The sequence below is a fragment of the Mizuhopecten yessoensis genome, unplaced genomic scaffold (genome assembly GCF_002113885.1).
Source record: "Mizuhopecten yessoensis strain PY_sf001 unplaced genomic scaffold, ASM211388v2 scaffold3627, whole genome shotgun sequence".
Lineage (NCBI taxonomy): Eukaryota > Metazoa > Mollusca > Bivalvia > Pectinida > Pectinidae > Mizuhopecten > Mizuhopecten yessoensis.
Window position 1 is genome coordinate 967,312 of NW_018405139.1, and position 25,625 is coordinate 992,936.

At 38.6% G+C, this 25,625-nt stretch overlaps 3 protein-coding genes across 3 annotated transcripts; all 3 read right to left on the reverse strand.

Annotated features, from left to right (window-relative positions):
- Window positions 1-3,227: 3,227 nt before the first annotated feature.
- Window positions 3,228-4,085, reverse strand: LOC110447876. The gene is made up of 3 exons (XM_021493841.1): window positions 3,946-4,085; window positions 3,691-3,789; window positions 3,228-3,371 (listed from the first exon to the last, which is right to left on the reverse strand). The coding sequence occupies exons 1-3, from the start codon at window positions 4,075-4,077 to the stop codon at window positions 3,228-3,230; spliced, it is 375 nt and encodes a 124-aa protein (XP_021349516.1). The 5' UTR covers window positions 4,078-4,085.
- Window positions 4,086-8,336: 4,251 nt separating this feature from the next.
- Window positions 8,337-14,196, reverse strand: LOC110447821. The gene is made up of 8 exons (XM_021493760.1): window positions 13,954-14,196; window positions 12,870-13,008; window positions 12,339-12,485; window positions 10,906-11,040; window positions 10,441-10,593; window positions 9,910-10,038; window positions 9,118-9,255; window positions 8,337-8,548 (listed from the first exon to the last, which is right to left on the reverse strand). The coding sequence occupies exons 1-8, from the start codon at window positions 14,107-14,109 to the stop codon at window positions 8,460-8,462; spliced, it is 1,086 nt and encodes a 361-aa protein (XP_021349435.1). The 5' UTR covers window positions 14,110-14,196; the 3' UTR covers window positions 8,337-8,459.
- Window positions 14,197-18,260: 4,064 nt separating this feature from the next.
- On the reverse strand, window positions 18,261-24,968 carry LOC110447856 (nidogen-2-like). Its single transcript, XM_021493806.1, has 6 exons — window positions 24,723-24,968; window positions 23,327-23,465; window positions 22,826-22,972; window positions 21,488-21,622; window positions 21,048-21,200; window positions 18,261-18,472 (listed from the first exon to the last, which is right to left on the reverse strand). Exons 1-6 carry the CDS (start codon window positions 24,876-24,878, stop codon window positions 18,384-18,386), a joined length of 819 nt encoding a protein of 272 aa, XP_021349481.1. The 5' UTR covers window positions 24,879-24,968; the 3' UTR covers window positions 18,261-18,383.
- Window positions 24,969-25,625: the final 657 nt, after the last annotated feature.

Here is a 25,625-nt window from a genome sequence, read left to right on the forward strand (position 1 = left end):
CCACGGTCAGCTGCTCGACGACCTCTGATGGTAGTCCATTCAGTTCCATGATGGTGTTTGGAAAGAAGCTGTATTTGTAGGTGTCGGTGTTGCATTGTATGTTGATATAGCCGTGGTTATGTTGTCTCCTTCCACTTCTGGCGTTACTACTGATATATGGTGGTATGATCAGTGCGTTAGTGTTGTGGATGCCTTTGTAGAGGTTGGTAAGTCGACTCTCCTTCCGTCTCTGCTGTAGGGGTGGCCAGTGTAGCTCGTTCAACATCCCGGTTACACTACTATAACGCGATTAATCGCCGGTTGTGAATCGAGCTGCTCGCCGCTGGACTCTTTCTAATGACTTCTGTTGGTATTTCTTATGTGGATCCCAGACTGAAGCTCCATATTCATGGTTTGGTCGGATTAGGGTCAGGTAGGCCTTCTCCCTCACTTCCTGTTTGCATTTTCCAAGGTGGCGCCTCAGGAGGGATAGTAATCTGTTGGCCTTTGTGGTCATCTGGTTGATATTTTGCTTCCAGTCCAGGTTGTTGGCTATTTCCACTCCAAGGTATTGGCTGTGCTCTACTACTTGGAGTGTACTACCATTGATGTTATAGTCGGCTCCTGCTGTTATGTTGGTTCGGGATCTCTTCATCCTCATCGTGTAACACTTCTTAGCGTTGAATTTCATCAGCCACTTGTTCGACCAGTCCTCCTGTAGCTGGTGGGTGTCTGTGACGGAGTCAATGATCCTGAAAAGGGGGCAATCATCTGCGAATAGCTTGACAGCAGAGGTGATTCCTGCGCCGATATCGTTGACGTATAGAAGGAACATCAGGGGACCCAGGACTGTCCCTTTGGGGACCCCTGACTCTACTGGGACTTCAGCTGACGATTCTCCATCGAGTACAGTCTTACGCTCAACCGATCGAGCTAAAGAGATGTTCTCAACTTTATCCGGATCTGCCTCCACTCGGGTTTCCGATACCACAAATCCCAAATATTTTACCCTAGCTTTAAATAAGGAACACTTTTTAGGCGATAATTTAATACCGTTGAGGGGGGAGTAGGAAATAGGGCATATATTTTGTATTGTAATTAATTATCACTAATATACATATTGTAGGTATTGTAATAATTAATTACAATAAAAAATATATGCCCTATTACATACTCCTTAAAGAATACAAGCACATTACTATGGATGCCATACCGAGCGCCAGCAACAGGTTGTCGAGAGGAAATCTGATTGGCTTTTCAGGGCTACATACATACAAGAGTTGGCCAAATCCGGAACCCTAAGAGATCTACCAGAAAAAGTATTGGACTCACTCCTAGTGATTATTAGCAGTGGTCCTGTACCGTAAATGATCCGGAGATCATTTAACTTGTTGAGGGGGGAGTATGTAATAGGGCATGTATTTTGTATTGTAATTAATTATCACTAATATACATATTGTAGGTATTAGGTTTCGTTATACATGTTTTGTATTTGCATATGTTGTCTGGTGTGAAAAATGTTGTAAGGACCTTTATTACATATTTACTAATAAATACGGGTTTTTTGTATATGCAATACGACACAATTGCCCTTACCCATATCAGCCCTCGCCGTATCACACCCCAAAAGCCGTATCAGCCCCCGCCGTATCACACCCCTAAACCCGTATCAGCCCGCAAAACCCGTATAACACCCCTTTTGTAAATTTTTCGTTTTTCAATATTTCAAAAGAAAAATAGATCATAAGAAAGTAGCTTTTATTAGTAAGTATGTAATAAACAGAATAAAACATGCCTTTTTCCATATCACACCTAGGGCTGATATTGCAGTCTCGGGTTGATACTAGGTGTGATATGGAAAAGGGCATGTATTATTCTCTATTTAATGAATCTGCCTGTGTATGTGACATGTACTTACCTGTGTGTGCATGTGAGTGAGTGAGTAAGTTGTTATGACACCCGACTAAGGACGGGTCATATGATTGGTCAGGACGGACGCCTCAGCTTACCTGTGTAACGGCTTTGGCCAACTTGGGCACTCTGCTCCTGACCAACTGAGGTGAACCATATATTTTGTATGTTGAAATTGGGGAAAACTTGTCAAGGTGAGGTATGTTCGGTTGCATGTAAGATTTATATGTTGTATTTGTTTGGTCAACAGGTTTTTTTACGTGAAGATTAAATATATACAAAGAATCCCCGGATCCTGGCTTTTTTGTGAACCCCGGTAACACCTTTTATAACTGTATAATATTGTACCAATCTAGCTAGAAACAGAGTACCTAGATAGGGATAAAAACACCAATCTAGCAAGGGACATACACTACCTGTTGAGGGACAGAGTACATGTACATACCTAGCGAGGGACAGGGTACCAGTAGTTGATCTGACGCTGGATGCATACTGGGAACAATGCCATATGCTCCTCCTCAAAATGCTGGACGAACTTCCTCTCCAAGTACAGGTCATTCCATGGCAGCTCTTTGGTCAGTACCACGGACAACTCTAGTCCATAGTAAAACAACATCCTGGCGTTTGACCTTTTTGCGAAATTCGCCTTGTCTTTCTTACGAGTACCAGAGGGCTTCCAAAAGGATATCCTTTTAACCTGACATTATTGTGATAATGGAAGTATATATACGAGTTATGTCCCTTGATGTAAATAGACTATGTGAGAGAATTGAGTGAATGTGTAATGTGTTGTATTTGTACTTGTAGGGTTTATTAGAAAACAGAATAAAAGGCATAAAGAAACCAAACAGTGTTTAGTGGATTTTATACGCAAAGATAGCACTGTAACAAATGGCGCCCAACTTATATTAATCACTCCTGTTGGTCCAAATGGTGCGGGTGATCTTAATGAGGAAGGAAACCGGAGTACCCGGACATTCACAAAACCCATGTGGTCGGGCAGGTGATCCCATACCTTTTAACGTCAGGGAATCGAACCCCGACTACCTTGGTGAAAGGGAAGTGTGCTATCCACTGCGCCACCCGACCACAACCGTTGTTTCATGAAAAGGTACATTAACTTTAGAAAACATCTTAATTACAGTGGTACCCTTCTTCTTCTTCCACATAATTGCCTCCTTCGGGATAAACAGAACAATAGAACTTAGAGTGAGAACACCGATAATTATACTAGACTGCGGCCAACATGATTAACAACCTTCGCGAATAAAATGCGGTTCAAAATACAATATGCCAAATTACAATGAAACACAAAAATCTCATCACATTTTGAATGGTTACTTACGAGCTCTCCATTCTCGGAACATTGACATGGCGGCTGAGCATTTCTCTTTGACGATTTTTCCGACCAACGGCGCATAGCCAAAAAGCAGGGTAAGAAGCACACACAGCAGGTTATAGAATGCCTCATTTCCAATTCGCTAAAATAAAACAAATCACAATTATTTTTAGGGAATATCACTATAATACAAACATTCAATGTTCCAGACCCGCAAATTAACCGTGTTTCTGCCTACTCGATTGGCCTATGCATCGAGTTGGCAGAAACACGGTTAATTTGCGGTAAAAATAAAATTGCGAAACGAAATGCACTTGCGAAAAAAATAATAGGTATATTAATTTGGTTAGAATTAGAATAAGATACGCATCATCACAAGCATACGTTTACTTAATTATTAGAGGAACAAACTGTTGACGTTTTCATGACAGTCGTTAACATTTAAAATATGAAATCCTTACCCATGTCAGATCGGTAGCCGTTGGACAGACTTTCTCAATTTCGCTTGCGGTGAAATAATAAAACAATCTTTTGGCATATCCCGGCTCTCGGGCTCCACGCTACAGAGTTAAACTTATAAAGTTAAGAGTAAATATTTCTAAACATTCAATGGCAACAGAATCGTAAACTTGAAAATGTTATTGACGTTCATTTGACCTCCGCGAGATCTTTGCGTAACATCAAGTAAACGAATAACATATAAGATCCAGACTTACCACGTAAGGTCCCGATATACAGCAGGCCCTTGGTGCAAGGCGCACATCATTGCCACTAATATCAAGAATAACTTGATATTCATTGTGGTGATTTAAACAAAAGAAATAAATATCAGGGGAGAGACTGATCATCTCCGCCTTCGACGATTGCTAAGCAGCTTAGCAACAAGTATGTGACGTCACAAGTGGGTATGTCTATTTTACCGATCATGACGTTATGCTATTGTCTTTTGCCTAATAAGTGCAAGCGGTTATACGTTGGTGACACTGTTTATGGTACCAAACTGTACTGAGTCGAACCCATGACTGGCGACAGTGAGTGCTTCTAATAGGAGTCGGAATTCGGGACTAATAGCGACAGGATATGTTTACCTTAGATCTCCACTAAAATTCGAACACAGGACAAGCGGCATCTGGACCCGTAATCATGAAACCGTTCACATGCTCAAGCATGGATTATGTGTTTTTTGAAAACCAGTATTCCGGTAACTCACTTAAATCATGTCAAACCATCAAAATGTAAAATGTAACCATTGGAAGCAGTATACGTTTTTCAATTTTTTCCGAATCATTGACAAAATAAGTTTTTTTAATCTGTTACCGGAGCACAAAATCCTTGCTGGAGCATGAGAACGATTTCATAAAATACGGCCCATGGTATGTGTTTCCGTCAGAAATTGAAGACACAACGAAAATGAAGTACATGTACTACTGCGATGTAGCCGGGATCAAATATGTGTTTCCTGAAATATTGTTCTTTTAGAAGTAGAAATCTGGACAAGCGACACAGGTCTTGCAAAGTGTGTCGAACCCGTGCGCAAATTGAAATAAAAACAGTAGCACATTTGAGTTTTACAAACACATATGCAGTTATCTATGGCAAGCCAACTTAACATTTATTCAAGGAGCAATGTCGATCCTGTATTTCAAAAAAATATATAAGATATCTTATATAGCATATGAGATATCTTATATACTATATAAGATATCTTATATCGTATATAAGATATCTCATATAGTATATGAGATATCTTATATAGTATATGAGATATCTTATATAATATATAAGATATCTTATATACTATATGAGATATCTTATATAGAAATGAAATGAGATGCTATATAAGATATCTTATATGATATATAAGATATCTTATATCGTATATAAGATATCTCATTTAATTTTCTATATAAGATATCTTATATAATATATAAGATATCTCATATAGCTATATAAGATATCTTATATAATTAAAGTCTCGTTACTAAATAAGATATCTTATATTGGAACGAGATTTTAACAAAATGTCGAAAATGAAGTCGCCTCGTCCGGAATATCTCGAGGATCTACGTAGGGACAGTAGGCTTGTTGTAACAACACGTGTTCCTGTCGCCGCCATTATGTCTGAGCCCACTTCAAGAGTGCGGGAAATGGCAGCCTCTGCTTTGGCCGCTATAAGAGAGACAAGGCGAGCTAGGCATAGGGAAAATACAGCATACGTACCATCCCTCTCCGCCTTTGCGCCCAATGCAATCCTGAATACGCTCCGAATGATTCTCGAGGGAGAAATTAGTTTCTGGTTTTTAATACCACGAAATCTCATTCTATATCAGATATCTTATAAAGCAACGAGATTTCAATTATATAAGATATCTTATATAGCTATATGAGAAATCTTATATATATTATGAGATATCTTATAAGGAAAATTAAATGAGATATCTTATATGCGATATAAAATATCTTATATAGTATATATGATATCTTATATACTTATATAAGATATCTCATTTAATTTCTATATGAGATATCTCATATAGGATATAAGATATCTTATATATTATATAAGATCTCATATAGTATATAAGATATCTTATATACGATATAAGATATCTTATATAGTATATAAGATATCTCATATGCTATATAAGATATCTTATATAATTCGATGAAATACAGGATCGACATTGCTCCTTGAATAAATGTTAAGTTGGCTTGCCATAGTTATCCCCCTTTGACCTGGTCCCCGGTAACGAATATTGAAATAGGTTATCCTGTCTTTATTATGTCTCCCCTTCGAATGAAGGGAGACATATTGTATCAGTACTGGTCTTCTTCTTTTTCTGGCTCTTCTAATCTGACTTGTCCGGGCCATAACTTTTAAACCGTTAAAGATATCTTGATGAAACTTGAGGTATGCATGCATCACCCACAGGAGGTGTGTAGTGCACTGGAATTAGGTCACTGTGACCTTCACCTCAAGGTCAAAGGTCAAATAAGTGCACATTTCAGTAAATTCTTGTACGGCCCGTAAATTTCAAACCGTTAAAGATATCTTAATCAAACTTAAAGTATACCTGCATCACCCACAGAAGGTGTGCAGTGCACAGGAACTAGGTCTCGTGCCCAACTATATACAGAGTTATGGCCCTATGTTTTATTTTAATTCCGAAGTTTGTCTAGAGCCTAAGTTCTATGTTATTTCACCTACGTTGACCATACTTACCATATTGATGTATCTTGGGAAGGTGGAATTTCTCACACTAAAATCAGATTTTATGCCCACCTATATACAGAGTTATGGCCCTTTGTTTACTTTTTAATACCGAAGTTTGCCCATGGCATAACTTCTAAACCATTAAACATATCCTAATCAAACTTGAAGTATACCTTCATCACTCACAGAAGGTGTGCAGTGCACTGGAATTAGGTCGTACGTCACTATATACAGGGTTATGGCCGTTGTTTTATTTTTGATACCAAAGGTTGTCCACGACATAACTTTGTTATAAGGGCATCGAAGATGCGGGTGCCCTATACTAATTCATCCGTCAAGTGTCCAAGACACTTGTTTCTATTTCCTATTTTGTGTTTTGTTACAAAATGCTATATATATATATATATATATGAAGAAAACATTGAGAAGTCCTTGTGTTGGAATTAAATATAAAAAATAGAACAAAAGACAGAGATAGCGTCTCTAGGCCTTTCTCGGGTTGATTCCCCGAGAATCAACCCGAGATTATATATATTGCATATATATGTATACAATTGAAATACTTGAATAAAAGAAAGTTTAAACTAATTCATCCGTCCGCCCATCACAATCAAACAAGGTATCAACTGACCAAAGGTCAAGGTAACTGAGTCAAAGGTCAAGGTCAAATTTTGTATCTTTTCCCTGATGAACATTTTGTTATGACATTATGAAGCAAAGTTGGTTGGAATTTAACAAAGAGTCAACTGACTTAAGGTCAAGGTCACTGGATCAAAGGTTAAGGTCAAATTCAGTATCTTTTCACTGGGGAACATTTTGTTATGACACTTTGAAGCAAAGTTGGTCGGAATTAAACAAGGAGTCAGTTGACCAAAGGTGAAGGTCACAGGGTCAAAGGTCAAGGTTACATTTTGTATCTTTTTGGTGGTGAACATTTCGTTTTGACACTTTGAAGCAATGTTGGTCAGAATCAAACAAGGAGTCAATTGACCAAAGGTCAAGGTCACTGGGTCAATTTCAAGGTCAGATATTGTATCTTTTTACTGATGAACTTTTTTTGTATGTTATTATGAAGCAAAGTTGTTCAGAACTTAACACAGAGTCAACTAACTAAAGGTTAAGGTTACGGGTTTAAGGTCAATGTCTATTTTTGTATTTTTCACTGATGAACATTTTGCTATGATATTATGAAGCAAAATTGGTCGGAATTGAAGAATGAGTCAACTGACCAAAGATCCGGGTCACTGGGTTAAAGGTCAAGGTCATTAAGGTCCAAAGGTCAAAGACAAAGTGGATCTCTTATTTTGACCCTGGCTCTTGATGGGGGAAGTATTTAAGGTGAAATAAAACAAATGAGTATTGCACCGGTATTTACATTTCTGTTAGCCCAGCAAAAATGGAAGTGGAAGGAAACAAGACTCACATCATAGTACATGTAAAATGTATATTTTGCTTCCTTGCGATTTTTTTGAAGTCCAAATGTCAAACGTCAAGTTCAGCTATATGGGCAGATTGGTTCTTGATGAGTATGGGGGAAATATTGCCACAAGACGGGGCCCTTACTGACCTGTCAGTGTTCTAGTTTCACCTACGTTGACCAAACTTGCTAAAGTTTTAATGTATCTTGGGTAAGTAGGAGCGTCAAATTCTTAATTCGGGTCTCGTGCCCCACAACATAAAGCGCCCTTTGTTAATTTTGTATACCGGAGTTTTCCCATTGGCTAATAAGGGGAGACATATGTTTTTGTTCACAAAAACAAAATTCTAGTTAACTATAGACTATTCCAAGAATGTAGTTTCAGTCTGCAAAAACACAGTTTGCATTTTTGGTCTTGAAAATTTGAAGAAGACAAACACGAAACAGATAATGATAAAGAAGGACACAACTATATATAAATGCTCAGTTCATTGTATTTTCATTATTAACATTTATTATCAGTTTCTGTAATTAGTAACGGAAGTCATTGAGATAATGATTCATATTTCTCGTTGATGACAGTGGTGGGACCGTGCCACCTAACTTTGATTTCCAGTACAGTCCACTGTTCCGTGAGATTTTGCCGTGAGTAGTGTCCCCATCATGGTCTCCACACAGAAACATTGACCTGTCGGGGCAAGACAATCAACACTTCTTTATATAGTTACATAATCAATACATAATGATCCTTATATAAACCTTTATACATGTACCGCATGGAAATACCGTTCACTTTACTTTATTTACCACATAATCGCGTTGCTACAATTTAACCATATCAAATGTCTCGACCCACATATTGACGTCATCATTATTGTGATGTCATAATTGTAACGTTGGACACTACTGACCCCCATGGAAGATTTCCTTTCCACCAGCACACACGATACATGCACTTTGATAAGCATATTCTAATTTCTATGATAATGAAATCTTCAAAATATTGCACACATTATGATGCCTTAAAAGCTGTGTCATTCATGCAGACTGTAAATGCCATACCAACACAGTTCAGCGCTTGAATAAATTCTATAATAATGATATATACGGCATTTCACTGATCAGTGTGATTCACTACTTCAAATAATAATAAAACGTTCATATGACTACGAGTTTTGGAGTGCTGTTATTTTCCGATTGTCCGCCACAATTTCATTTACAAGAGTATCGCATGGAACCAACGTAGGCTGTACCTACCCATATTGTCACACTGGTGCGGGAGGTAATTGCCCTGAGAATCACATACGGGTACCCACTGTCCCTGCCACACAACCATGGACATGAGACGAGCTCTCCTCTCATGTTCACAGTCAATGTTGAAATCCAGGAAACGGGCTGTAACACACAAAACTTACCTATATTTACTGACGATCATGACATTTCGTAAGGTATATTAATACCACACACATGTGTACAAATGACATATAATATACTTGCTCGGCATATATCATCAGAGACGTCAGATGAACACGTACGTGTGACGTTGTTTTTGTTATATCCGTACGACTGTTCGTTATAAGCCTATCATATTTTGCGGAGGGAATAGTAAGGTTAAGTTAATATATTGCAAAAAGCGCTTTAATGCTCAGAATCCGTTATCGTTTTAATTCAGAACAACCGATAAGCATCAAGTTAAAAGGACATCTAGCTAATCACGTTGTGAAATATAAGGCTGTATAGCTCATGGCCTGAAGACCTGCTGTATCAATACAGTAAGATAACTATATGTATGCAATACATAAACAATATCCGTTAGTTCGGGAGGATAAACCATAGATAAATGATTTTAAAAGATATCTCCAACGTTTATTCAGGTCAATTTAAACATCGGAAAGCGTTTTTTATGCACATCGCTACCTCAAAAACATAAAGGTAACAACAGATTTTAGTATATTAATTATGAAATTCGATATTAACAGAAATTCGGGTATTTACTGTTTCCTAGACAGTTATGGGATTATACTCGTTTAGATATTCCTAAATACTGACTAGAGACCGCCTTGGTTGGTAACTCAGGAACGGCGCCATCCACTTCCGGTTTACTGCTGCAGTCAACGGCTGACACAGATTTGGCGGTCAGCATTTTCCCGCTGTGGGTCTCTACACAGAAACACTGACCTGGAAAGAGAACAGCCAACAGACAGATTAACGGCGCTGGAAAATAACAGTTTTGATACAAATAAGTACAGGAAGCTGATTTGGAACCTAGTGGTCATAGCAAGTGACGTCGTTAGTGCCAGTTTTGATATCAGTACAATGTAACTGCACATACATCAAGAACAATTTTCGTGTCAATTTCCCCACACCTCATGATCAGATAGGTAATGTAAAACTGAAAGGGGGGAAATCTGATTGTTTTCGTGTAAAGAAATAACACTTTATTTCACATTAAATTCGATCACAAAGGTATCCATTATGTCCATCATCAAATCAAGTACATTTAGCCCATACATGAACATACAGTTCTTGAAAAGGAGTATTTTTTACTATTTCAGATGAAAGAGATTTCGCTGAACTTACCCATATTGTCACACTGGTGCGGGAGGTAATTGCCCTGAGAATCACATACGGGTACCCACTGTCCCTGCCATACCACCATGGACATGAGACGAGCTCTCCTCTGCTGTTCACAGGGTGTGTTGTGGGACATATCCATGATATCCAGGAAACGGGCTGTGATAAACGGTTCAGATATATAGCCACTACAAAACTACAGAAGCTGATATATAGTCAATGGATCTGTGGAGGTAAATATACTTCCAGCCTATGTACGAAATGCTTTGAGACATTTTTATTAGTCGTGATAAATTATTCTTTAAAACGATATTTCTTTATGCTATTTCTCTCTTTATCTGACATTTATCTGTTTGCTAACATGTTATTATAGAAACCATATATCAAACATGACAGCTTATTTTATTGATAACATGGTGCGTCATGTCCGTTGGGATCACAGTGACCTAGTATTCTGTCTAGGGTACTGACCAGCGGGTGCCTTGGTTGGTATCATGGTGGTGGTGACCTCTTTGGTGACTTCCTGTTGAGCACTACAGTCCACTGCCCCCAGAGTCTTGACGGTCAGCATTTTGCCGCTATGAGTCTCCACACAGAAACATTGACCTTTAAATTAAGTTTTATCGTAGATATAACAAATAAATCTCACTTTTTTCATTCCCGTATTCCGCCTGTCAATTTATGGCTACAGTAGGTGTATTGGCACATTTCTGCTCCTACCCGGGGGGACCCGAATGGTTTCCCGACGCGGAAGATTGCTTTGATAAGGTGAAGATTATTCTTTCAGCAATAAGAACTTCCAAACGGCCTCGACTTGTTCAATGAAACATTTTTCTTCCAAACCACGATTTTTTTCATTTCTGTTCCACATGAGTTAGTGTTATACGAAATAAAACTACGATAATCGACGTCTAGAATATCAACAAGACGCAATCAAGATAAGTCGTGGCTTTTTTTCTGAGCTACCTTTTCCTGAAGTCAAAATTTTCTATCGGTATAGCTTGAAATGACCAGCTTGTGCTGATGGCACCTTAAGCTCGCCATCCGTTGTACATTCTGTCTGCCGGCCATAGTTATAATCAATATATATATACAAGTAAATACGAAAGTATAATTACTTCAGCCGATTTTTTTCCATTTTACACAGCATTTATGGTCGGTGTCCAAATTCCATCGTATAATTTATTTCAAATGAAATTAATAAAATGAAATAATGACGCTAATTCTTTTGTCATTATTTATGGATAACGGGAACCTTTATTGACCCCAAATATAAACGTAGCAACGTTGAATGTGTAAGAGCTATGTTGGTTTTCTAGCATGACACTTGTACATAATTGCGGGCATGCAAGTATTACACAAACCACGTGACTTACAATAGCTGCTTAGGATAAACGGGTAGTTTTAGTGTCACATTGGTGGATTTGGAAATTACTGCGCATGAATGTTTCGTTCCTTTCGTTCGTTTCCTTATTTGCTGAAGTTTTACGTCAATTACAGTTAGCAGGACAAGGACATACACACATTCATACACACGGACACAACACTCAGTATCACCCCTACCACCTAGACACGTGACTTATACATATTTTTATGCAATAAAATTACGCACTATCTACATAACCTAATCTAGTGACCTTCTAATTAATGTTTTACTACATTTACTGTCTAATGATAAAAACTTGCCTTGCCGATTAATGTCTTTTGTATTTACGACCTTGAGCAAATGAACGAATTCCAACATGCTAGGTCATTTCATAATGACTCTAGAACGGGTGTTTGCGTAACGACTGTATTGAACTATAAAATGGTATTCATCCTCTATATCAATTCCATTACATAAAATATGTTTTCTTTCTTCTCTAGGTATATACCACGTATATGTTAAGCAAACGTAGACCTACCTTTATTGTCACATTGGTGGGTATAGAAGTTACCGAGGGCGTCACAAACTGGTGTCCACTCGCCCTGCCAGACGGCCATGGAAAGGAGTCGCGCGCGCCTCATCTGCTCGCATGGAGTATTATGGGTCATTGAGGTCAACCATCGGGCTGGAAACAGAGAATGCAAAACACCGATCACGGAGGTAAAATCACTTTGTAAATATTCATTTATCTTATGTGTATATCCTCGCTTATAATCTAAGCATACTCTATCTTGTTAATGCAAGGCCGAATTCGAAAGACGTACATTTCCGTCGACTTACACTGTACCATCCCTTCTGAGAATCGTTTTCCCCCTTTTTTGCTTGCATCCTCTTGACAATGTTGTGACATGATTATTTTAAATGAAACTATATTGAGTAAAAGATAAAGCATGTCTCGTTTAAAGGAGGCGGGAGTCGGTCACCAGTTGCACCTGTATTTGCACAACATTTTGTACCTAGTTTCGGTGATTGAGCTATATATATATATCTACATATGTACAGTACTTACTTGTCCGAGGAATATGACAGCGGCCATATCCTAAACTGACCATCTCACCGTGGGGGACACATATCAGGCCTGGCTCACACGTGCCGTAAGTCGACCTCCCGTCTAGTCCTGGTCTCGCCTGACACGACTCGCCGGCTTGCTAAACCAGAAGTACGAAATAGGGAGCGTAGGTCTTTTATTTCTTGATATTTGTGACGACTTTGTTTTATTTTATTAATTTTTGATATTTTATTTTTAGTTTTGCATGATTTATAAAAGAAATGTCCATTGACTATATAGTGTGATATTTACTTAAACCAAACCGGCCGTTCGAAGGACAATGTAATGTACATACGGACCAGAGAACACATCATAGGATGCATGTGAGGACCTATCCCAATATGTAGGACGTAATATTAGACATTTTAGAGATTTCAATCCACACTGAACAAAAATACCCCCTCCCGAAATGGTGGTACATGTACAGATATAAACAAGGAGGCAGAAAAGCTCTGGAAGTCTGAAAATTGACCCCTCCTGAATTTCACGAAACATTGTTTTTCTCTATAGAAGTTTACACAATTGCTTTGTGTCGCCTGAAAGATGGATAATTGTTCTTTGAATAACATTTTATATTCACGGAAAATCGGTTGTTATTACGCAGGCATGATGTCTATATCCCCTAAAACACATTTGCATGTGAATGATTTCGCAACTTATTGTGTCATTGTCTGCATGTTTGTTCGTAAGGTCGACGTCATCCAGACGATTGCTCGTGCGAACACCTCGATTCATCGGCTGGCTATTTTGGGTGCGCTGTTCGGGACACTTTGACAATTACATAGTTGACAATGGTAGGGGAATCCTTAAATCTAAATCAGTACATTGTACATAATTTGAGGACAATATATTTGCACGTTAAAACAGTTCTATACTCTAGTTTGCTTACTGGTACTGGTAAATTGCAGAGATACACAGTAGATCCAACCCCGAGCCTGCTCATATATATATAAACTTATGCATTTAATTGCACCTCTTTACAAAAAATCAAAATTAATAAAAAAAATTTTTTTTTACAGATATACCCTTTTGTATTGTCACCTACCTTGGCACACACATCGTAACATCCACAATATCCACCATTCTTAATAATTGTCCCTTTACAGTTTAATGGCAATGAGGGCCCAACAACAGCGCATGTTTCCGGGCCGCACAGGGCTGACGCCGCGCCTATAATTGCCCATGCTAAAATACAATACATCTCTACGAGTCGAGTCAAGGTTGTTAAAGGACAGACACGGTTAAACAAGTGTTGATGTGTTCTAAATTTGGGATAGTATACTGATAGGTGAAAGCTTATCAATTGATTCAAACATTCGGGAGATAAGGCTGTGACCTTGTCTTGTAATGCTTACCACTGATTGCGGCCGAAGAAATCATCTGTTATATTGAACCATTCTGTACGCACCTTGGTGGTAGGATCGGTGTCGCCAAGCTAATTGTAGGTGCGTCCTTGGTTGTGATGGCCCAGGCCAGTGGGCGGGGCGATCAAAACTATAGCGTCTAATGGGATAACCCCACCTAGATCTTGAAAAGTAATTTCAGTAAATGTAATTTTCTTGGTTCGCCATTACTTTATCATCTATATAAAATACCGAAACGGTTTCTTTGTCTACTGAATCGAAACGAAAACTAGAAATATATTTTAAGATCGGAAGCATCAATATATTTCATGAAATTAGAAACATATATATTGCCTCATTAAATAATAAAATAATTATCAACAATTCTTAGAACTAGTCCGAAATAACTTTTTTGTTTAATGGGCATGATATATGAAAAACAATAAAAATGGGCTTAGTTATTTCGAACTATCTTTAGATAGGTGTGATAAATATGTTTTAACGTTCGAAGAAGATATATTTCCCATAATAAATCTCATCCAAATAAGTTGCTTACTAAATTAAATATAGTGGTAGCTTTGTTCTTTAAGATGCAGGAATCACACTACAGGTCCTTTTGTACTTTAGGGAATATAAGGATCACGCTACAGCCCCCGTTGGGATCTATGTATGTATATCTTCAGTCCCCTGTGGTACATTCGGAAGCTATGTGTTGTAAAAGGGGGCAATGATTCTCCTGTCATTCCCTGATTAACCTTGCTCTATAGGAGAGGCAGGGATAATGAAACAGTCCCCTGTTCTAGGTACAGATATAGCAGGCACTTATTATTGTCCATGGCGGTAGCTGTTTACTACAAATGGGACAATACTAATAATGAAGTCCATGCAGTAGCTATGTACAATAGGAGGCAGGGTCCACGTTACAGCATCCATTGGTAAATGTAGCTATACTTTAAGGATTCAGGGATTAAGCTATACTCCCCTGTGGTATCTTTGTTCTGAAGAGGAGGCTAAGAGTATGATGTAGTCCTTGAGGTAGGGAGGTATGTAAAAAGGGAGGCACTGATCATACCAGAGTCCCATGTTTAAACCATATGATTTTAGAGAGGCAAAGATCATATCACAGTCCTCTGTTGTTTAGTACGGGAGCGGAAGAGATGGGGAGAGAGACAGGGGAGATATCCTTGCCGAAAAAAGGGCATGATATTGCAATTATCAAGGAAACAAAATAATAAACCATAAACATGTAAAATTAATATCTTTTTTATTTCCAACATTATTATAACGGGAAAGCAAACATCCGGGTTAACGCCCGTATTCAGACGTCAGATCGAGCGGTCATGCGCAGTGGATAAACTATTGCTATATTACGCTCCAGAGACAGTGGAGCAGTCGATGTAACCGAGTTGTCTCTCCGTCAACAGCTTACCACTCGTCTGGTCCACACAGAAACATTTATCTACGGGTAATAAATGCAGGTGTGAAAACTACTGAACCAATGTAAGTGTACAAACACGGGTGTACAATCATCATTTGTATCCTGTTGTTGTAAATGTATGACGGGGAAAAGGCGACGATAAGTTGTAAAAACTTGTGTCTAATCCCTTGTTCAGATTTAATTGTCAATACAATACGCTTTTAAGATTAGAAACAATTAGGTGTACAAATATGTGTACTTACAACTACTTGTACAAACTAGCGGATGTACAAAGAGCAATATACAAAAAATCAAACAGGTGTACAAATAGACAGGTGTAAAATCGAATATATGAACAAATAGAATAGTACATAAACAAACAGACAAACAGACAGGTGTAAAATCAAATAGTCCAAACAAATAGGAGAACACAAATAGGTGTACAAATAGACAGGTGTAAAATCAACCAGGTGTACAAATAGGCAGGTGTAAAATCGAACAGGTGTACAAATAGACAGGTGTAAAATCGAACTTGAGTACAAATAGACAGGTGTAAAATCTAACAGGTGTACAAATAGACAGGTGTAAAATCGAACGGGTGTACAAATAGACAGGTGTAAAATCCAACAGGTTTACAAATAGACAGGTGTAAAATCGAACATGAGTACAAATAGACAGGTGTAAAATCAAACAGGTGTACAAATAGACAGGTGTAAAATCAAACAGGTGTACAAATAGACAGATGTATAATCATTGGATACAGTATACGGCCTTCAATTTTCTTTAGAATCATTGACAGAAAAACGATTTTTTTTTATTGATCTGTAACCGGAACAAGAAACTAATAGGCTTGAGCACAACATCCTTGCTTGAGCATGATAACGATTTCATAAATACGGGCCCACGGTATACATGTATTTCCGTCAGAAATTGAAGACACAACGAAAATAGAGTACATGTACTACTGCGATGTAGCTAGAATCAAATATGTGTTTCCTGAAATATTGTTCTATTAGGGGTTAAAAACTGGACAAGCCACACAGATTTTGTGCAGTGTGTCGAACCCATGCGCAAATTGAAATAAAAACAGCAGCACAATCGAGTTTCACAAATATATATGCAGTTATCCCCCTTTGACCTGGTCGCCGGTAACGAATAGCACTCCGGGCAATTTCTTTTCGTACCAAAGCTGCATTGTACGTGCCCATACGTGAATTTCTTCACGAGATCCTATAAGAGTGGGAGTGTGCTTAGCACGTATTAAAAATACTTTATCATACAATCGTTTGCCCGTCCTTCTTTCGGCAGATGATTCCCACTGCGTATTTGATTCTCCAACCGCTTCTTGACTCATATAATGTACCTAGCAAACATAATGCAATCAAGATGAATCTTATTGAAGAATAAAGCAACAGAACGCATATTTGTTTTTCGAATATTCAACACTTCAGACTCCAGTCAAGAAAAACGACTCATGTAACGTCTTCTAGTGACCTTGACTTAGGGATAATAACCGTTACCTTGTATACTTCAAACCACCGAGATATTATAATTGGTTATATTAATCGTGTACATGTAATTCTCTGCTTTCGTACGCCTGTTATGGCACGGAAAAGGACAATTACCCACTATATGTAGTATTCGATCTTTTCCCTTAAAAACAATAGTGATTATATTATTTTTCCTTCCAGGTTTTATTTCACAAATTCATTTTTTTATACCTTCAACTCTTCGCGGTTGGAATTCATTGGACCTTTCAGTACGATCTATTGACTTCGTTAAAATTCCTTCAAAAACTAGTTAACATCAATTGTACAATCCTCGGCCAATCTACTTAGATTTCGGTTAACGTAAATTGAACATTTTGCATACTAATCTTAGACATCAGTGTAGTCCACTTAAATATGATCTTTATAGAGTAAATCTTGTTGATAGTCCAGTTTGTGGCCATCGTTACTCCTTGACTTTATACTTCTCTAGTGACATTGACAAAGGAAGTATAAAAGCCCAATACATGTATATGCCTAACACACACGGAGTGTTATAATGCATAGTTCTATCATATTTGTGCATACAAATTATCTAAAGTGGAAGCACAAAATAAAATGATCACGAGGTGTTGTCGTACTGTGACGCCATCATGAAGATACGTAACATGACGTCATGATTTACAATCAATTGACATCATACTATTTCAAATTTAGTTGGCTTTATGACCTTTGTTAGGCCCATTGTCACCCTCTTTCGATAATGCTATAGTCGTTTGCTCCTGCTGTTGTAACACGTAAATGAAGAGATAATTTATTCTTTCATCACTATTTACAATCTTTTTTTATACTAAAGATTTATGCATTAACTTGCAAGGACGTTTTTTTCTTCAAATTCTTCATAAAACCAACGAAAGAAGAACCTGATTATGCTAATGGTATAAAATAAGTGGAAGATTGAAGTTGGTAATCCAGTCTTTATTAACTAAAGACTATTCCAAGAATGTAGTTTCAGCCTGCAAAAACACAGTTTGCATTTTTGTTCTTGTAACTTTGAAAAGACAAACACGAAACAGATAATGATAAAGAAGGATACAACTATATATAAATGCTCAGTTCATTGTATTTTCATTATTAACATTTATCATCAGATTCTGTAATTAGTAACGGAAATCATTGGGATAATGTTTCATATTTCTCGCTGATGACAGTGATGGGACCGGGCCACCTAACTTTGATTTCCAGTACAGTCCACGGTTCCGTGAGATTTTGCCGTGAGTAGTGTCCCCTTCATGGTCTCCACACAGAAACATTGACCTGTCGGGGCAAGACAATCGATACTTCTTTATAAAGAAACACAATTAATACATAATGATCATTATATAAACCTTTATACATGTACCATATGAAAATAACGGTCACTTTACTATATTCGCCACTTTATGGCGTTGCTTCAATTTTATCCCTATATGAAATTCGGATGGTATCCATTTAGATTGAGAAATCCATGTACTCCAAGCCAGAATATGCGAGAGTACGCGATTTGTATTCACTCTGTCGTGAGCCACTGACGGGTGCTGACGTCTGGCAGCAAGTGGGTCATCTGCTACGAGCGAGAAATTGGTTGGTAGTAAGTATTTCTTGTGTTTTGGCTATCTTGTGAAGATTATTCGCGGTATTTATGTGTGAGTCGCTTATTAGAAACGTTTGTGAATGTTGTTTTACCGCGGTGTGGAATTAAAAAAAAAAAAAAGGCGGAAGTTTTCGTCGTGCTTGTTATGTTTGAGTTTGCTATGGTTTCGCTTTGACATAGTACTAGTTCGTATGGTGTTTTGGGTCCAGGGGTTTACTCTTGGATGCCAATTTCGTGCCACCATTGTGTTGTCGGTCGTTTCGAAGTTTTGGTGTGCAATGTAACTTCGTTTCGGGTCACGCCATTTTGTCGACCAGGGAGGGTTTGGGTCGACGGATGATAAAAAGATTTCGACGGCTATTTCGGAATGGTCGAAAGTGGCGAGAGGGGAGGCGGCGGTGGGTTACGAGGCTCCGCCGCTTGGGCACGAGAAAGGTTTTTCCCTGGGGCGGCGGGTCCCGCTATGCCTATGTTTTATCCGTGGCAATTCTAGGGTTGGGACTCGCAGGGTTTTCCTATGCAGGAAGGGCATGGGAAAAGGTCACATCCCCACCAGGGTGGTTCAGGCTCAACTCGAGGTTCGCGTTCAGGCCCGGGGAGTGGTGTTTGTTTTGTCATGGTTGTCTGGACGAATGGTGGAAATTAGATCCTCCACAGGAGGTTAGGAAATGGTTACTAGAGGGGGTGGATGTTATGGACTTTTGCAGACATTTTAAGGGAAATTTTCGTGGGGTGGCGTATGACACGGATTTACCCCCGATTTACCAAATGCGGCAGTGTGTGAGAAATTTAAAGATTTTATTGTTGATACATTAACTGCTCGGATACAGAATGGGTCCCTGGAAGTGGTAGGTAGGGTGGGTGAGTGTGAGCCGGTTGGTGTTACCGTTGACGGTGGAGCCATCGAAACCGCGGCTCTGTCATGACGAGAGTTTCTTAATCTGTGGATACAGATAGCCCGTTTACATTGGGTACATTGCGGGAAATTCCCCGGTTGGTGCAGACAGCGAGTTTCATGACGTCAATTGATGACAAATCGGGGTATGACCATGTGTTGTTAAAGGAGTCGAGCCGTAGGTACTTTGGCATTCAGTTTGGGGGGTGGTATTTGAGGTATCGGACATTGCCACTTGGCTTTAAGGCCAGTGATTATATATCCCAATCGTTAGGCTATGTGGCTACAGGTTATTGTAGGTCGCACGGCGTTCCTGTGTTGCAATACATTGACGACCGGTTCAGGTTTCATCAGTAGAAAGAACTAGTAGGGCGACATATGCGGTGTGTGAAGTTCTGAAGCGGCTAGGGTACACGACAGGGACAAAGAAGTGTGTGTTCCTTCCGACGCAGAATAAATCAATAAAGATTAAGGGATGGTAGATGTTTTGTTTGTTTGTCCTTTTCGGGAAACAGTAAGTATTTGGTTGAGAAATGTAGGTAGAATCGGAAATGGATTAAGTAATGGGGGGTACGTGTAGGGTGTATAGAGAGAGGCAAGAGGCGTTGTATTGAGGTTATGTAGATTCCACTGATTTCTCTACCCAATACTTAAATATGACAAATAGGTACTCGAGCGCAGTGTTGCTTGGAATGTGTTAAAATTCCGAGCGAGACTATGCGAGAGTACGCGATTTGTATTCACTTGGTCGTGAGCCGCTATGTGGGGGAAATTAGGTATGGCAGCAAGGTAGCAGCTGGGTGTGGTACTGGAACTGGAGTCTAGGGAATGGTTTTGAGATTGGAGAAGACGGTCGCCCAGGGGAGATGGTGGAGTATTTGGATGTTGGCAGTAACTGGAGGGGTTAGACGGGTGTCGGAGCTAATAAGTTAATGTAAGGCAGCAGTGTGGTTGGTTGTGGTGTGGAAAAATAAAATAAAAAAATAAACCGAAACCACAACATTGGTGTAGGGGCAGTGTCGCTTTGGTGCTTATGTCGTCCACTGATTTCTCTACCCAATATTTAAATATGACAAATAAGTACTCGAGCGTTGTGTTGGTTGGAATGTGTTAAATCCACGAGTTGACGTCGTCATTATTGTGACATCACAATTTTAACGTTAGACACTATTGGTCCTCCATGGAAGATGTTTGTTCTTCTTATTGAATCAGCATACACGATGCAAACACTTATTTGAACCAAATGCGGGATTTTCATTTTACTGATTTTGCTTTTGGCTTTGAATAAATGTTGAAACTAAATCCCCCCACCCACATTTTTATTTACAAAACTATTGCATTAAAATATGGGAGACATTCCTTACCCATATTGTCACACTGGTGCGGAAGGTAATTGCCCTTAGAATCACATACGGGTACCCACTGTCCCTGCCATACCACCATGGACATGAGGCGAGCTCTCCTCTGCTGTTCACAGGGTGTGTTGTGGGACATACCCATGGTATCCAGGAAACGGGCTGTGATAAACGGTTCAGATATATAGCCACTACAAATCTACAGAACCTGATATATATACTTCCAGCCTATGTAAGAAATGCTTTGAGACTTTTTTTATTAGTCGTGATAAATCAAAATTAAAACCATATTTCTTCATGCTATTTCTGTCTTTATCTTACATTTCTCTGTTTGCTAACATGTTATTATAGAAACCATATATCAAACATGACAGCTTATTTTATTGATAACATGATGCGTCATGTCCGTTGGGATCACAGTGACCTAGTTTTCTGTCTAGGGTACTGACCAGCGGGTGCCTTGGTTGGTATCATGGTGGTGGTGACCTCCTTGGTGACTTCCTGTTGAGCACTACAGTCCACTGCTCCCAGAGTCTTGACGGTCAGCATTTTGCCGCTATGAGTCTCCACACAGAAACATTGACCTTTAAATTAAGTTGTATCGTAGATATAACAAATAAATCTCCCGTTTTTTCATTCCCGTATTCCGCCTATCAATTTATGACTACGGTAGGTATATTGTTCTACGTATATCGACATATATAGAACCCCGCTCGTGCCTTTCCGGCAAATTTCTGCACCTACCGGGGGGACCCGAATGGATTTCCGACGCGGAATATTGCTTTGATAGGGGAAGATTATTCTTTCAGCAATAAAAACTTCCAAACGGCCTCGACTCGTTTAATGAAACATGTCTCTGCCAAACCACGAACTTTTCATTTCTACTCCACATGAGTTAGTGTTTTTTTCTAATACGATAAACGACGTCTAGATTATCAACAAAACACCATAAAGATAAGTCATGGCTTTTTTTCTGAGCTACCTTTTCCTAAAGTCAAAATTTTCTATCGGTATAGCTTAAAATGACATGCTTGTGCTGATGGCACCTTAAGCTCGCCATTCGTGGTATGTATTCTCTCTGCCGGCCATAGTTATAATCGGCATATACAAGTAAATAATAATGAAAGTATAATTACTTTAGCCGTATTTTTTCCAATTAACACAGCATTTATTGTCGGTGTCCAAATTTCATCGTATAGTTTATACATATCTTCTGTCAATATTAATGGGTAACGGGGTATTGGCCATTTTGGAATTACTGTGCATGTTACATGATTGTGCGCACATTGCATGAGTGTTCCTTTCGTTCGTTTGTTTGCTATATGTTCATTACTTGCGGCAATTACATGTGAATAAGCAGATAAAGACATACACACATTTATATACGCGGGCACAACACCCATTCTTATCCCGACCCACCCAAATAGGTCTTATACATAACTTACTCTAGTGACCTTCCTATAAATCTTTTCTACATTTGAAGTTTAATGTTGAAAACCTTACCTTAATTATCAAGGTCCTATGTATTTCCGACTTTGGGTTATTGAATTTATTTAAACATGCTAGGTTTATAAATGTCTATAAATGCTAGGTTATCTTAAATACCATTTCTTAGTTACTCTAGAACGGGTGTCTGTGTAGCGGCCGTATTGAATTATAAAAAGGTATTCATCCTCTCCATCACTTCCATTACATAAAATACATTTCTTACTGCAACATGTATATACCACGAACGTGCGTATATTACATGCGTGAAGACAGTATATGTTGAGCAAATGTAGACCTACCTATATTGTCACATTGGTGGGTATAGAAGTTACCCAGGGCGTCACAAACTGGTGTCCACTCGCCCTGCCAGACGGCCATGGAAAGGAGTCGCGCGCGCCTCATCTGCTCGCATGGAGTATTATGGGTCATTGAGGTCAACCATCGGGCTGGAAACAGAGAATGCAAAAGAACCAATCACGGAGGTAAAATCACTTTGTAAATATTTCATTTATCTTATGTTTATATCATCGCTTATAATCTAAGTATAATCTCTCTTGTTAATCATGCAAAACCGAATTCGAAAGCCGTACATTTCCGTCGACTTCTACTGTGGCATCCATTCTGAGAATGTTGTGACAAAATTAAATTTTAAATGAAACAATATACAGTAAAATATAAATCATTGATCGTTAAAAGGAGGTGGGAGTCGATTACCACTTGCCCCAGGATTTGCACTACATTTTGTACCTAGTTCCGGTGATGGAGCTATATATATATATTTACATATGTAGAGTACTTACTTGTCCGAGGAATATGACAGTGGCCATATCCTATACCGACCATCTCACCGTGGGGGACACATATCAGGCCTGGCTCGCACGAGCCGTAAGTCCACCTCCCGTCCAGTTCTGGTCTCACCTGACACGACTCGCCGGCTTGCTAAACCGAAAGTACGAAATAAGGAGCGTAAGTCTTTTTTTCTTGATATTTGTGACGACTTTGTTTTATTTTATTAATTTTTTATATTTTATTTTTTGGGTCCGTTGACTTTGCAGTGAGATGCATGTAATTACATAAGCCAAACCGGCCGTTCGAAGCAAAGTTGAAATGTACACACGGACCAGAGAACACATCACAGGATGCATGTGAGGACCTATTCCGATATGTAGGACGTAATATTAGGCGTTTGAGAGATTACAATCCACACTGAGCAAAAATAGCCTCTCCCGAAATGGTGGTACATATACAGATATAAACAAGGTGGCAGAAAAGTTCTGGAAGTCTGAAAATTGACCACTCCTGATTTTCACAAAACATTGTTTTCCTCTATAGAAGTATACACAATTGCTTGGTGTCGCCTGAAAGATGGATAATTGTTCTTTGAATAACATTTTATATCCATGGAAAATCTGTTGTTAATACGCAGGCATGATGTCAATTCCCCCTATAACACATTTACATGTTGATGATTTTTGCAAGTTATTGTGTCATTGTCTACTTGCTTGTTCGTGAGGTCGACGTCATCCAGACGATTGCTCGTGAGAACACCTAGATTCATTGGCTGGCTATTTTGGGTGCGCTGTTCGGGACACTTTGACAATTACATTTTTGAAAACGGTACGAGGATACTTAAATCTAAATCAGTACATTGTACATATTTTGAGGACAATATATTTGCACTTTAAAACAGTCCTATACTCTACTTTGCTTACTGGTACTAAGTATATATATGGTATGTTCTGTCCCGTTCTCGGCTTAACGTTCTCGCCACAGTGAAGGTCATAGAAGGGACAGATGTTTAGTAAGACATCACTTAAAGGAAAGGCTAGAGAAGTGAAGAAGGTAAAAGATAGAGGTCACATGAATTGTAATTAGGACACTAGATCAACTGTAGCTACTTCAATGTCCCTTAAGGTCATAGGAGTGTATTGATAAACGGAAATAGGAAGTACGTCCCTAGTTGAAAATCCAATGTAGGTAGATAGTATCACAATTTCGGCATATTCTAATGTTTAATATTAAACTGATGAATATTGTATGTTTATTATTGACAGAACAGTGTGTTCTCTCAATATTAAAGTATTATTATGTACAGATATATATATATATATACTTATGCGTTTAATTGCAACTTTTTACAAAAAAATCAAATAAATGATTTAATTTACAGATATACCATTTTGTATTGTCACCTACCTTGGCACACACATCGTAACATCCACAATATCCACCATTCTTAATAATTATCCCTTTACAGTTTAATGGGCGTGCGGTCCCCACAAGAGCGCATGTTTCCAGGCTGCAGAGGGCTGATGCCGCGCCTATAATTGCCGATGCTAAAATACAATACATCTAGATCTACGAGCCGAGTCAAGGTTGGTAAAGGACAGACACGGTTAAACAAGCGTTGATGTGTTCTAAATTTGGGATAGTATACTGAAAGGTGAAAGTTTATCAATTGATTCAAACATTTGGGAGATAAGGCTGTCTACCTTGTAATACCTTGTCTTGTATTGTTTACCACTGATTGCGGCCGAAGAAATCATCTGTTATATTGAACCATTCTGTACGCACCTTGGTGGTAGGATCGGTGTCGCCAAGCTAATAGTTGGTTCGTCCTTGGTTGTGATGGCCCAGGCCAGTGGGCGATCCAAACTATTACGTCTAATGGGATAACCCCACATAGATATTGAAAAGTAATTTCAGTAAATGTAATTTTCTTGGTTCGCCATTACTTTATCTTCTATATAAAATACCGAAATTGTTTCTTCGTCTATTGAATCGAAACGAAAAATAGAAATATATTTTAAGATCGGAAACATAAATATATTTCATGAAATTAGAAACATATTTATTAATAAGCCTCATTAAATAATAAAATCATTATCAACAATTCTTAGGACTAGTCCGAAATAACTTTTTTATGGGCCTGATATATGAAAAACTAAATACATTGGTTTAGTTATTTCGAACTATCATTAGATAGGTATGACTAAATATGTGTTTAAACGTTCGAAGAAGTTATATTTCCCATAAAAATCTCATCCAAATAAATAACTTACTGAATTAAATGCAGAGGTAATTTAATAGTTCCCTGCG